The following is a 15,549-nucleotide window of genomic DNA, read 5'->3' as shown; positions in this document are numbered from 1 at the left end:
GTAAAACAGAGGGAAAGAGATTAGAAATGTTCTAATTAACAGCATATTGTAAGTGTGTAAGCAAATGCAGTAGCCACTCGTTACTAAAAGGAGGAGGGACTGCTGAGAAAGCAGGGCACAGGAAAAGTTAGTGCAAGCATGGGTGTGTTCAAAATAAGCTTTAAACAGTAAGCTTTAAATCCCAATAAATTATCTGATTGAAATCTCGAAATTAACTTTTTGATGTGTTTATTTAAACTTAAACAAACTAACCTGACTTACAAGAAAAAATATTTTTCAGTTGTTACTTTTAACTTATTTGTTTTGTTCCAAAGTACTAGTTGGTGGTGGTGTTTTGTGTGTGTGTGTGTGTGTGTGTGTGTGTGTGTGTGTGTGTGTGTGTGTGTGTGTAAATAAGACCAAAGATGAGGTCAAAAACTCAAACTCTGAGTCAGGTATACAGTGAGCCTCAGAGGAGGCCAAGACAGTTTCTGAAAACAAAAAAATGTAGCTTGGCATACCAAAGAACCATGATTTTAATTTTCCCTTAGAAAATTAGTAAGTAGCAGCACATTCTCAAAGGTTACAAATGAGGGTGGAGTGTAACTCCAGGTACAGCTTCAGGCTAACGCGAAGGAAGCCTCCGTCTGATCCCCATCATGATGCCCAAAAGTTACCACTTAGAAAGTGACTGTCTTACATCTTTGAAACTCTAGTGAAGGACAAAGATATAACTATATCTCAGACTATTAATGACGTCAATAGCTTATAAAAGTATGATGTTCAATTTGATAATTTAGCACTTTATAAACATTACTTTTAAAATGCATTCTTTTAATGCACATGAAAAAACTATTTTCATACAATTCAGGTAAGAATATTACTTTGGTTAAAAATGTAAAGTATTTCCTTTTTTTCCCCCAAGAAATGGTCTTATGTAGCCCAGGCACACAATGAAGTGCAGGCAAGCCCTGAACTCATGATCTCGCTGCCTTCACTTCCCAAGTGCTGGCATAACCTGCCAAGGTGCCACCACACACAGCTAAAAGGTGTGGTGAAATCTTTCCCACTTCATTCTAGCAGGTGTCATTTCAGCTTAAATTCCTCCGAAAATGTCTTTGTGCCTATTTAAAACTTCTCAAAAAGAAGAAAGTTTTTCTACTTAAAATTATTTGAATCACAAAAATGTAAAAACGAAATTTTTTTTTCCAAAAAAAAACCCGAATGTACAGAGGTCATAAAAATAATTCTCACAGGAACTCAGTCTATTTAAATATGGAGAATAAAATAAAACTTTCCACATTTAGGCATTAGGTAAATAGCCCAATTCCTGTAAGACCAGTAAGATTGAACCCAGACATGCCACAGTTATATCTCTGCCAGGTCTTTGAGACTTTTACGATTGTTTGTCCTTTTATGAGTTATTTTTGTGGAACCTTCAACCACACAGTTACCCAGACTGGATGAAATTCCGCCACTCATCCTGGACTCATCCTTTTTCATGACTGCTTCCTTCAAAATCGTTTTGCCTTATCTTACTGATTCCATTTTACATCTATTGTTCAATTCTTCTCCCAGAAGACAATGACCTGATTGATTTACAGACCCTAAAGGCTACACATGCATCCTCCCAGCCATCTGCCACCACTGTCATACACACTCCTTGCTCCAGTAGTCTAAAGCTCTCTTGAAGGTGCCACACCCCAGAGTCAATTGCTGTGCCTGAAATAAGAGTCACCAAATATTTACATTGGCCTGCATAAGACATTTGGACTCTGGTCTTTTCCACCAAGCTGAGTCTTAAATACAACGCAACTGAACCACACTGAGTTGCCCCAGGCTACGGGTGTCTCATAATGCCCCTCTCCTGTCTGTCAGAAACAGCTGGACTCCTCCCACTGCAAGACTAAATCTTACAAGCAGGGAAGAAAGGAGGCTGGGAAGGGAAGCATAGAGGAAACCAGATTACCCCAACTCAGGGGCTCAGGAACCACAAATCATTACTAGCTTCTACGAGGTTGCTTGTTCACAGATTATCTAAATTTGCTTGTGTCAGGTTCAAGCTCAGTGATGTGAAAAAAAGAAATCTGTGCTCTGTGCTCAATATATACGTGTAGAAAACTTCATGGTACACAAGCCATACCATACAGACCATGTCACAATTCATCTTGCAATAAAAGGTACACATAAGAAAACAAAGTTTTTGTTTAGAAGATATTAAATTCTTGGCATGAAAAATGTAAGGTTTGATGGCACTGAGACATTGTTATTTCTACTTGTATGTCAAAGCTTAGGCCATCCTCTCATATCGTGTTGCCGAAGAACTACCATCTTCATTGTCCTCTGCAAATAATGTGTCTTTACACTAGGAAATTGGAAAAAGAAGATTTAAGATGTCTTTCCTACACCAATGAGAGGAATTCAACAGAATTTAAAATGAATGATGAGTAGCAACACTATAAAAATGTAAAAGGAAGACAGGAAGAATTGTATATGGTACGACTTGGCGTTCTTAAAGTTAAGGAAAGATTTTAGATATTTCAAACTAATTAGGAGAATTTGGTAATGTACAAAATGGCATTTGTAGATGAAGGGGATAGCTCAGTGGCAGACTACATGCTTGGATGTGTATCCCTTCAGATTTCGTCTCAAGTTCAAAAACAAACAAATGCAAAGACATTTATGCCTGATGGGTTCTTTGTTCTTAACAGCACTGGTCTCATGTCTACCTTGTAATTATAACTTTACAAGGTATTTTTGTTCATAGTTAAACAGAACCCATTTGGTTGTCTCTCTCAATTGTGTACTCAAGCATGATCTCTGCTGCACTTTTCACTCAAAATTAAAACAAATTCCACAAAAATGTTAAGCTAGGTCTTTCCTTTCTCATTAGATCTTATTATAACTCATCATCTTTAATATACTACAAGATTGGCCCAGATTGTGCTTTTTCATGCCTAATAAATTTATTTTACATAGAAGGAAAGTTTCTGTTAATGAAAAATTGAGTATAAAACAATCTTTTAAGTCGGGGCTCAGAAACAGAGGTTGCTAATTGAAGGAACCAGTTACTAACTAAGGAAAATATGCTTATTACAATAATGATTCTTTGCAGTAAAATAATTCAGCAATTAAACTTTAGTTATAAATTTTCATCCTTAAACGTAATGTAATGTAGACTAAAAAGCCCATGGACTATTTCTCTTACCATTCAGTAAACAAGATAACCAGATCCTCCTGACTGGCGTACTGTGTCATGGCTTCTTTCATTAACCTCACCTTCTGGCCCCCTCCAATACTGTTAATCCCATCACCACCTCTCCACTCTTGCCCTTGACCAAGAACCTATAAATGAAATCAAGAGTTCATCCTGAGAAAATGCTAATGGTAGCAATAGCATAAAAATGTCAAAAGAAACATGTACGGTAACCCACTATATATTTATAATGAAAGCACAATGAGAGAAAAAAGAAAATTAATTCATGGGCATGTCATAATTCTTCAGTGCCACCCACCACAAACATGCCATTCCAAACATTTCAAAAGCTGACCTAAACCCATGAAAGTGGACTCATATTATCTTATTCTTGCTTTTCAGATTTAAATGAAGAAACCTTCTAACAAGTCCCAAGATTGAAAGATAAATCATACCTTCACAGTATAATTGAAATACTTGGCTGAATTCATAAATCGGTGGAATCCATCATTTTCTTTTGTTGCTACGGTTATGACTAATAATTTATCTGTAAAAACATAAACAAGAAGGTTTAACAAGAAATTACATGCGATCACTCCATAATTCACTATAGTGATTACAAATTTCATTATCTCCTGGGAATGCCTTTGATTAGTTAATTTAGATAACACTAAACCAAGAAACACAGAAAAAATAGGAATTTCGGGTGGGTTATCCAAAGATGAAGCTATGCAGCAAGAAATTATTTTAACGGTAAATAGATTTCACTAGTGGTTCATGGAAAATTAGTTCTGAATAGAGATTTCAAACACAGAAGAAGTTTCCACAAAATGTCTCCTTCGCCTGTAAGGGTTAAACTTCTGTAGCTATGACTTCATCCGCCAGGTGCACTGTTACCTACAAACCATCCCAGCTGTGAGGCATAATTTCATGTCACTTCCTTGCAATCCCTGTTTACTCGGCAGTGACACTGCTTGACCTAACTTCAAGACTAATCCTTATCCTCTAAAATAAACTTAACAAATTGAAAGCAGATTGTAGAAAAAGTCTTACTTCTACTCCTCCTCATAAAATCTTATACTAGATGTCTTAAAAATCATCACATTTGTATCATTTATTTATTGCTTAGCTTCTTAAACAGTAATCGGAACAAAAGTCAACAAACCTAGTAAATACGTAGTTTTTAGTGGCCTTTTATAGTGGCTTTTCCTCTAATTTAATCAAGTATCTCTTGACAGAAGTAGGCAGACTAAGGATCTGTTCACAAATATCTATGAAAGCTACTATAGATAGATGGATAGCATTATCATGCAAAAGGATGTTGGGAAAAATCATAAAAGATGCATCTTCCCCAGTAAGCACTAAGGAGTTGGGCATTTCTGTTCCCAGATTTAGGAGGAGTCATGGACTAAAACAGACAAACTAACATCTCAACATTGTAAGCACAAAGCTATCCCACTTAATTCTCCAGGCCACAGAGATATAAGAAAACTGAAAAGGTCCTGCATGAACCCTAAACCATACACAATCTTTAGTCACAGGATTTATGGAACAAAGGAATCAGTTAATGAACTAAAAGCTGCATATCAAGTTCTAAAAATCACTTACTATAGAAAATAAGTATAATGGAGATAAAATGAACATTTCACTATTCAAACCAAAAGGAAAACCATCTGCATTTTAGATTTCTGATTAAAAACAAGTATATCTTACAAATTTGTGGTTTAATAAATAAATGTTGCAAATAAAATAAAGCCATTTGTTAATGGTGTGATGATCTGAGTGTGGTGCTTTGAATGAGAATGGCCACCATAGGCTCAAGTATATTTGAAGGCTTAGTCACCAGGGCATGGAACAGTTGGGGAAGGACTAAGTTATGGCCTTGACAGAGGAGGTATCTCCCGCCTCACCCCTGCTGCATGACTATCAAGTTGTAAAGCTCTCAGCTACAGCTCCAGCTCCAAGTCTTTCTGCTTCCCACCATGATGATTATGGACTATCTAAAACTGTGGGCATGTCCCTAATTAAACACTTTCTTTTGTAAGATTTTCCTTGATCATCACAGCAACAGAACAGTAAGATGTTTAAAAAGGGTATCTTAAAGATATTTTTAAATGATTATTTTTAGGGAACAAAATTTTCCAGTGCTAGAGAGATGGGCAAGCCTGAGTACCTGACCTGGATGTCTAGACCCAAGGAAGGATGCGTGCAGCAACAGCACTAGGGTCTGTAATCCCAGCATGCCCCACGGGGGAGACACACACAAAGGCAGGAGAAACTGCACAAGCTCTTGGCCAGCAGGCCGTATGCAATGGTGATGACATCCAGACTTTGTTTACATTAAAGATTTATTTATTTGTTATTTTCTGTGCATGGGTGCTTTGTCTGCATATGTGTATAAGTACCACATGTGTGCCTGGTACTTGTAAAGGCCTAAAGAAGGTGTCAGATCCCCAGGAATTAGACTTACAGACAGTTGTGAGCTTATGTGTGGATGCTGGAAATGGAACCTAAGTCCTTTGTAAGAGCAGCCAATGCTCTTAACTTCCGAACCAACTCTACAGACCAAGATCCAGACTGAATCAAAGTGGAAGGGTGAGAACCAACACCCCAAGGTTGTCCTCTGGCCTCTATACAAGACTTCTGTAGCATGTGTATGTCCTCACATGAGCACACACATGAACACAAACATAAACAATATATTCATACATATAAACACAAAACTAAATAAATAAGAATCAATTTCACTTTGAATATTTCAAACATGGATTCACTGATTAACCATCTGGCAAGTCACTATTCATAGTTCACATTAAAACAGAGGGCCAGATATTAGGAAGACAAAGAGAATACTTTATAAGGCACCCTTTTTCTATAATGATTTTAAACTATTTTTTCTACATGAATCAAAAACTTCTACAAGCTCAGAGATTTGACTGGACTGATTATTACATTTACCCTCACTAGTATAAAGTAATAACAGGAACTTTATTATCCTTAATAGTACTCATAATTCAGTGAGAATCGTTAAAAGGATAAAAATGTTAGTGAACGGGATAAAAAATTTACAAGTGATACTATCAACCATATGGCAAATAAAGACCCTTATTGCTTCTCTACTGATGCTGATAACGAATACACAATGTTCACAACTTTTTAAAAGGCAGGTGTGTTTGACTATTACCCACAGACAGCTGCCTTCTCACCTGCATCTCGGCATGACTGTTAAGAGAAATGGAACTTATTAACAGTAGAGAAAGGTATACAAAGAGATGATGTGAACAACTCAAAAACTTTCAAACATCAGTTCAAGACTTCAACTTAAGTGCAGGAGAGATGACTCAGCTGTTAAGAGCACATGCTGTTTTACAGTCTCCAGTTCTCTTCTGACATTCTCCAGAAACTGCAATTACAAACTCATTAGAACAGTTAAACATTTATGATCAAATTTTCTCTAACTAGACTGTATTCCAAAAAGTCATGTCCTCAACCATCAACTAGGCCACCAAGTTTTTCATGTTATTCAACAGTCCTTGGATTAATAAACATTTTAAATTGGTACATAAAAGCATGAAATTGTACATATAATGGAGTATAAGAAAAATTCTCATATATATATATGTTGCATGTATAAACATTTTTGACTAAGTGGATTCAGGGACAAATTATATATATATATATATATATATATATATATATAAAATCTCATATGCATATGTGAACATAATCATTTTCAACAAAATGCGTAGTATTACCTGACATTCACAGATAAGGAGAATAAATTTAAATAGAATGGGTGACTTAGCTAATACCACCAAATAAGTTATTTACAGAGCAAGGAGGCCAACGTCAGAGTTAATCTGTAAAGTTCATTTGCTTCCAGTATTTTGGGTGGTCTCATTTGGCAAAGACTCAAAGAGCAGAAAGCAAACTTTGAAATGTCATGTGAGCAGAAAAGGAATGGCAAGCCTGAGACTTTCTTCTTCAAAAAGGCCTGCTTGGAGGGCTGATCTCAGTGGTGTTTGGAAATTTGGATCCCAGATGTTCTCTACAACATTTCCAAGGGGACCACCCTATTCTGAAGAATTGATCAACCTAAGCTGTCAATGTGTTTTTGCTGACAGGAAAGACTGGAGGACCCTCATGTGGCTCTCCAGAGATCTCCAAGTGCTGCGTCTGCTTTGTAACAAACACCCTGATCCATTCAGAAATGTGAGAATAACTAGGGCAGAATCCCCAATCTTCCTGGTGCATCCTTGAGAGCTAGGTGTAGGAAGGATCTGACACCCTCAACAAACTCAACTGGCTAGTTACTGCTACGACTGTCCATCATTTCAAGACTCAGAATCCAGAAGACTGCTAATAGATACCAGAACCAGAATTCATGCAAAAGGCAAGCATGCCCTAGTCACCCATTGACAGTCGTTTCCTATCAGTGTGATTATTATCTCAGGGACAGAATAACAAGGCCACTTCTTACAAAGGAAAAAAAAAAGCAGTGTAAAGAGAAAAAAGACTTTCCAAGAATCCTTCAGCTAGGCAGTAACCAATTAAGAAGTAAATTTGGAATACAAATTACAGATAACATAAGATTGGGGGGGTGGAGACATGACCCAATAGTTAAGAAGAGCACAACTGCCGATACCTCTAGCTCCGAGTGATGTGATGCCGTCTCTGGACCCAGAGAGCACTTGCACACGGCGTACACTCACAGAAACACATACATAGAAATTAAAAAAACCTTAGAAACATCTTTTCCTAGGTCTTACAGCACCACTTTGTTGCTAAGTACTGAGCCACACAAACAATCTAACAGTGTAGGTGGCTAGGGAACAATTTTATTTTGTGAAATTGTGAAACTCAGGACAAAAGGGCCTCAAGAGCAATTCCTAATATAAGTTCAAAAGGGCAACGGGAGACAAGGGGACATTTTCATCTGCACTTTCACACTCAGCGGCATGATGCAAAGACAAGTAGGATGTGGAGAGATATGCTGGTAGTCCGATATGAGTCAGCTGTCACCCACTTCTCTTTCTCAACACCCTGTTTATTATAAACCTGGGAAAAATCACAGACTAACCGGGATAAGCTGATTACCACAGCAGTGTGCACACTGTGGATGACAGGGTGGCTGTCATCAGCTATTAGCAGGGAGGCTATATGATAATCTATCTTAGGCAGAAGGTAAGTTTTTCTGCCAGATGAACTCTTCGGGTACCAGAAGAGGCTACCTGATGAAAGTTTCAAGAAGTGACAGATGTCACTGAGGCCATTATGAAGGTTCTTCAAAAACACTTCAAACCATAACATACTTCTATAGACTTATTTCAAATAAAATTTAACACATACTAGAACTAAAAACTTAAAAACATGTATTGTATGTACTGTTTTTTCCTTATATACAATATATACATATATTAGCCATACAGTTACTGGAAGACTAACTTTCAAAAACCTATGAAAGCTTAAAGACATTTTCAAGCATGCAAGTAGATTATTTACATTGCAAATAAAATCAAAATTAGTATATTTTATAGTAAAAATGATTATAGGTAGATTGAAACTATAAAACTACCCTACTATGAGATGTAATTTTTATATAAGATATTGTTGGCCAGATACTTTATATCAATGACAAGAACCACTAACCACAGAAATTAAAATGAGAAAAGCTGATCATAACACAGGGACAAGTTTAGATTAATCCATGCTCTTGTTTCAACAATATTCACATGATTAAGAAAAAGATTCATAAAACATGAGGCACATAGCTTATTTGACCTGTACAAAATGCACTTCATTAAGAATTACTTTTAGGAACACCTCGCCAGCATCCAATAGTCCCTCACCATTCCTCTAGACCCACACTTGTAAGGAGAGCTCTCTCCCCACACACACTTCTGCTTCTCTTCAGTTACTCAGACCTGAATGTTAAAAGAGCTCAACCTTACTCAACTTGATAGAGAACAGGAAGAAAAATGAAGGGGATCCACACGCCCACATCCATAGTAATCCCTTCCCAGAAACATGAAAATAAAAATCACACAAGAATTAGATAGCAGCCAAAAACTAGATACAGAGATCCAAAAAATTCTTTCTGGAGTTTATAATGTGAAACAAAATTCAGACACCAAAGAATGATCACGCTAAAGGAGGTTTTCATATAAGCAAGTAAAACCCAAGTTAATGTTTTAAAGGAAAACAAATAAAGAAACAAGCAAAACCAAAACCTCAGGAAATTGAACACAGGCTCAAAAATAGCCAACACATGCCAAAAGAGGCAAAGAAAACAGTCATGTTAACAAGGCAGGTGGCATTTGTCAGCTCTTTCCCAGTTGTGAAAATTACAAGACACTGGTATGCTACAAAAGTAAGTGTTGACTGTGTGAAGTTTGACCAGGGTGCCAAGAGATTTGGAAGTCATGCCATCCAATAACAGTTGAGGGACTGAGTTCTTTGTACTTGAATAATAGGGAAAAAAGAAACAAGCACCGTTTGTGGTTACTCATTTCACTTAAAAGGGGGGGGAAAGGCTTTTTTTTTTTCAGTAAAATTTTTGAGAGCTGACTGCAATCGAAGAGTATTTAATTGAGGAAGACATTTCAATACCACAAACAATAAGAGATATCCCAAGATAAATGAGCTACATAAGAAAACTGTGCATCTTATACTCTATATAAGAAATAAAATGCAAATTTTCAGAATTTATGAAAGCTTATTTGATACCTCCAAACATCACAAAAGGTAAACACTAGATATAATTCTAATGTCCACGAAACCAGGAGCTGCCAACCACCCATCCAAAAGAAAAAGTAGACATTATTCAATTCCAAGGCTTCAGAAGCATCAACAATTTCCAAGATAGAAAGTTGTGCCAGATAAGGGAACTTCCTTCTTGCAGAGCGGAGTGACCCATCTGCAGGCCAAATGCCTCATCAGAGACTTCCTAAAACGAAACACATTTGACTGCTCTGTTTATTCTGTATTTTACACAAGCACTAAAAATATTCCCTATGCTCATGCACAAGAGACACTATATAGGGACCAGGACCAAAGAGCCATAGATAAAGGTAATGCACATCCCCATGAGTTTACACCCTTGCAAGAGCTGCCCTGAAGCAGAGGTGACATTCAGCTGTGCTGGACCTAAGAGACCATGCTCTACGAGAATGTTCTAATTTAAAAAGATCAACAAACATGTGCTACTGAAATCTGATACAAATGACATCCTAAACTTCACTTACCATTTTCAGTTACAATGGGATAGCTGTCTCTATGAGAACACTACAGAATTATTTTTAAAGGGCTACCTGTCAGACTGGGAATGCTGTTTCTTGGCTCTTAGTTTAGAGAGCTTATTTAGCATGTTCAAGGCCTGACTTCAATTCCCAACACAACAAGCCTAAGAATTAGAAACAGGTGATGATGCCTGCCCTGTCTACCTTTATGTACAAACAAGTCCATTAAATTAAGTGGCAGTTCAGCCTCAGTGTGTCTGTAAGGTTTTCAGCATCGATTCCAGAAGTCAGAATCTTTGTAACACCTTCCTGTTACTTAAATTCGCCTTGTTCAGAAGAAGCTGCCATGTAAGAAATCGCTAAAAATATGGACTAGTGTACTAGATGATAATTTGGGGCTAAAAAAGGTGACTCCCATATGACTCTTAATGCCACCACTACAGATTGGGGCTCCGGGGAATACTACAGTTGTCACAAAAATCATCCGTATGCTATAGTACCAAGCATCTCACTCTGACCTTGCTGAGAAAGTTAACAGTCTTCAGAGTGCTTCAGAAAGAATAATAAACAGTCTAGCTTCACTGTGCCAAATCAAAGACTTTAATATATATATTAAAATTTTATATATATACACACACACACACGCGCGCACATACACACACATAGGCCTGGAGCAATGGTTCAGTGGTTAAGAGACTGGCTCTTAAGAGCACAGATTTAATTCTAAGCACCCACACAGTGCGGCTCACAACCATCTGCAACTCCAGTTCCAGCAGATCTGACACCCTCTTCTAGAGTCTGTGGGTACCAGGTCCAAAGTGGTGCACACATATAAGTTTTTTAAAATACTTAAAATATAATATATGTGTGTGACTGCTATTTCCTTCTTTATGATTTAGCTTTTATAATGATGAAATGAACATTTGAGTGGTTCCCATTCAAGACAGTAAAGAAACTGGTTCTGTTGCCTGCTTCTAGATCCCAATGCCATATAAGTTGGTATTTCATATTTTTATACATGAGCTCACTCTACATGCTAATTCATATTTTCCTTTTGTAGGTTTTACATGCATTTGAGCTGTTTTCAAATAGAACAACGTTATTTATTTAACCATTATGCTGGTGACTTAGTTAAGTTGTTTCTAAAACACTGCTATTCTTAAGAACATGTAAAAGGATTCAACTGATCATGTTGTACATAATTTTGCAAATAGATTATATCTGTATAATAAGTTCCAAGTTCAATCCTATTATGACTTGAATCTGCAATGTCCCACGAGCTACATAGCAGCTGGCCTCCACCTGTTGGCATGCATTTGGGGACCTTTTGAGAGTAATGGATTGGCCCTGGTTCTGAGGCAATCTCTGCTTCCTCAGCCTAATATGAACAGTCACTAAGTAATGCTCTCAAACACAGATAGAGTTGCTCCTGATGCCATCCCTTCACTACCACAATGAACAGAAGTCCTCTGAAAGCCCAGTTGGCATAATTCAGTCCTCCCATCTCTACCATGATGGATGGAAGTCCTCAAAAAGCACAGCTGGCATAATTCAGTCCTCTCTTAAGTTGTATGTGACTGGTATGTTGTCACAGAAACAAGAGAATCAATGAGTTCAGAAAACGTGAATAGAGAACCAGGGTTCTCAGGGTGTGATGAATCTGACCACACAGTTCATGGCCCTTTGGAACAGCTTTGTGGGAGGCGTTCCAGCGCAGACACAGAAAACCCAGAGTGCTGTGGAACACCAATAGAAACATGGATTGTAAAGACCATGCTCATGAAGTTTCAGGCAGTGACATACTCCAGGAAATTAGATTGGAGGCCACTCTGGTTATGTTATGACTTTTTGTCAGATTTATAATGAGAATGCAAAGCAAAAGGAGAGAACATATACAAAAAATATGCAGCTTAACAATGAAAGGATGCCATACTCCCTCCTGATTCTATGAGTAAGAAATGGTGTGGTTTAAGAAAATCCTGTTTCAATTTACAACAGGTCAGAAAGCAACAGCAGCATTCAAGAAGTATAGTGTATCCTCCTTATAAACTGAGAGGGAAATCAACGTGTTTAGTATCGTTCAGAAAAATACATATGTATAGTAAATGACTAGTCATAAACAGTAGATCAAAATATTTTATTTCAATCCATTGTTCAGGTACTAAAGAGATACCAGGATACATTGCATACACAGCCTGTCTCCAAGTAAAATACGAATCTGATGTGCAGCTCCCAGAAGACACTTTGCTGACTTTAGTGATATACCGGTAACTTGTCCCTAAGAAGCAATCACCACACTTGAGTCGATTTAGCTTTATCCTGAAGAGCATACCACCATTAGTGTATGTGCTTTTTGGTTTTAAGTTCTACAAAGTTGGTCTTTTTCTTTTACTTTCCCCACTAGTCACCAGTCCTTTTGACATATTCCAGTCTTGAAGCTAGGGAGTACCTAGCTTATGGGCCATGTGTGCCACATTTAGCCTTAGCATGGTTTACCAATCTCAAAATCTGCCCACTGAGAAACCCACAGGAAGTGAGGCAGCTAACCATCTATTATCTGAAATGTGCTCAAAAGACAGTCTAAACCACAGATTTAAACACTGACAGATTTTCATCTCCTTGACTGTCCTTTGTCCTGCAGGACACCTTCCAGTTTCTAATACATTCAAAGATCATGTTATTCTTTCTTGGAACATTGTAGTTCTGGGGCCCCATTCCCACCTTGTTTGCTTTTCTATTCCTAGAAACAACTGAAACCTGATAATTCAGTGCTAGTAATAATAATTTACCAACTAGTTCCTTGATATCAGGTATAGCCAGTCTGTTCCATGGGTTGATAATGTCCTTGTCAACTGGTTCTCAGACATCACCATGTGGCAGAACTACCCAAGGCCTACAGAGGTTAGGTCACAATGCTCCTCAATTAATGTGTACAAGGAACTGCAGAGGAATGAATTTCTATGCACCAGGGGATACTGATGAGGCTGAATGGGAATCACATTATACAACTACTGACCTAGGTATGCCAGCAAATACCCACAATGAGATGCAACAAGGCAGAGGAGGGACTGAAGGCTATTCATAGTTATTCCATGGAAGAAATACACTGTAGGTAGGAAGATTCAGGTAATAAGAAAGAGAGGCAAGAGAATCTCATCTGCATTCAGAAAGAAAATAACTGGTTAAATACATTACTTCTAAAAAAGGCACCTGGAAGACAAGATGAGAAAGACCATGCAGAACTCTTGAGAAGAACCAGGCCCCATGGGGGAGGGAGTGGAGGAATGCTGTTCTGAAAGATTTCCAAGTGACGAATACACATACTGAAGATGCCAGAATTTTATCAGCCTCTTTAACGTGTGTTGTGTTCCATCACATGGCAGACAGTGTCCTAAAGGCTCAGTATTCCAGACTGAGAAGAAGAGAAAACAACCTCTGCCGCCAGGGGCCAACACAAAGCCCAGTGTTTCAGCTAACTTTGTGCTCTACAGGACATGGAGAGGAAACACCGGGAGTCACGGCTGCAGCAATTCTGGGTCACACACATGGCACATTGAGAGGGAGGTCTAATGTTAAGACAGCGAGCCATGCAGATAATGTGGGTAGGCTTTTTAGTAAGAAGAAACAATAAATGCAAAGTATGCCATGGTGTCTAGTTTGGGGAAGGACAAGACAGGCATGCATATGGCCAGAAGACATCAAGCAAGAGAAGATGTGACATATGCAAAACTCTGAACTGCTTCTGAACTGCAGAGGGCTCTACAGGTCAATGTAGATTTTAACCTTGACATGGGAAGCTATCAGAATTTGGTGGGAAGGGATAACATAAGAGTTGTCAAGATTAGCATCTGCTAATAGCAATATTAACAATGTTTACCTCCTACTCATTAAATCCAACTACTAATTCTCTCTCTATTTTACATCAATTACATTGCCCTAAGTAAACTGTATTAGAAGGGACAGAAGCTCAGATTTGGGTCCAGACAATCTGGCTCTGGAGACCATGCTCTTAGTGCTTGCTATACAAGGGGGCTTTCTCATCATCTGACTAAAGTTTAACAGAATGACTTGGTTTCACTGAAAGAAGCAAGGATAAATTCAGGCACCGTTGACGAGGAGAGGGTCCATAAGAACACGCAAGGCTAGAGATCATGTTCAGAACCAATGAGTAGCAGTGAAGGAGGTGAAAAGCAACCAATTTGTGTGTGCCTTAAATAATTCAGCAGGCTAGCTGATGGATTAAATTGAGTTTGTGAGAAAGGGAGAAAAGGAATACCAAATTATTTAAGATGACTTGACCAGAACACAAGTCTACTGCACGGGGAAATTGGGAAGAAAATGTTTAAATTAAAAGTATTTGCGGTGACAGTGTAGATCCTAAAAAATATCTAAATGTCACATTCTCCCTCTGGAATGAACATTGTGCGAATAGCTTCTCTTGTGTTGATATTTGTTTGTTCCTAGGAGAATCGTGAACAGAAACTAGGAAGAAATCTAAATGTGCTAACAGTGGGTTTCACTACCCTGCCTGAACAGTGGCAATTGAGCACATACCAACACCGAAAGCTTTCTGCACTTCACATTAGTTCGAATTTCACCAGACCTGAGCAGTCAGTTTGCAGAGACTTCTCATGTCAACAAGTGGACTAAACAAGCCACTTGTGCGCATGCCTATGACAACACACCCCTTTCAATCATTACTAAGACAATTTTTACAAGGTTTGGAGTACATACATTGAAACTCGCCTGGGAAGGAATACCCTGTTGGTAAACAACACTGATGAGGACCTTCGCAGTGAGGCATTCATCCATCTAGCCTTCCTTTCCCTGCTCCCTCCATTCTTTCCCTGGTCTCTGTGCATTCACATTCAATTAGTTTCTTGCTGCAATACATTAGAAATAAATGGCAGGCTGTGTAGTTGTTCAAACACTAAGATCACTCCAGAAGAACACAGCAAGGCATTAATTAGTCACAAAGATGACACACATTTAAAACAGATGTTTGCGAAATAGTTCTTTGAATGCAATCGAACCTCTGTGTATAAATCCACATAGGGCAGAAGCAATGCTCAGACAGCACAGTATCCAAGCAGCCAGGAATCCACGTAGGCTCTTGCGGGGCAGGAAATGAAGTCA

General features: G+C 38.2%; 1 protein-coding gene across 2 annotated transcripts in view; it reads right to left on the bottom strand.

Annotated features, from left to right (window-relative positions):
• Plod2 (procollagen-lysine,2-oxoglutarate 5-dioxygenase 2) overlaps positions 1-15,549 on the bottom strand; it is a 69,768-nt gene that overhangs the window by 34,662 nt on the left and 19,557 nt on the right. For both annotated transcript variants that reach the window (XM_005080720.4, XM_005080721.4), the window contains exons 2-3: positions 3,631-3,722; positions 3,188-3,324 (exon numbers count right to left, since the gene is read on the bottom strand). In XM_005080720.4, coding sequence (XP_005080777.1) covers positions 3,188-3,324; positions 3,631-3,722 — 229 coding nt within the window. The remainder of the gene's footprint in view (positions 1-3,187; positions 3,325-3,630; positions 3,723-15,549) is intronic.

Source organism: Mesocricetus auratus, unplaced genomic scaffold (assembly GCF_017639785.1).
Source record: "Mesocricetus auratus isolate SY011 unplaced genomic scaffold, BCM_Maur_2.0 Super-Scaffold_100691, whole genome shotgun sequence".
Taxonomy (NCBI): Eukaryota; Metazoa; Chordata; class Mammalia; order Rodentia; family Cricetidae; genus Mesocricetus; species Mesocricetus auratus.
The sequence above is the reverse complement of the archived record's forward strand: the minus strand, read 5'-3'. Positions and strand labels throughout refer to the sequence as shown.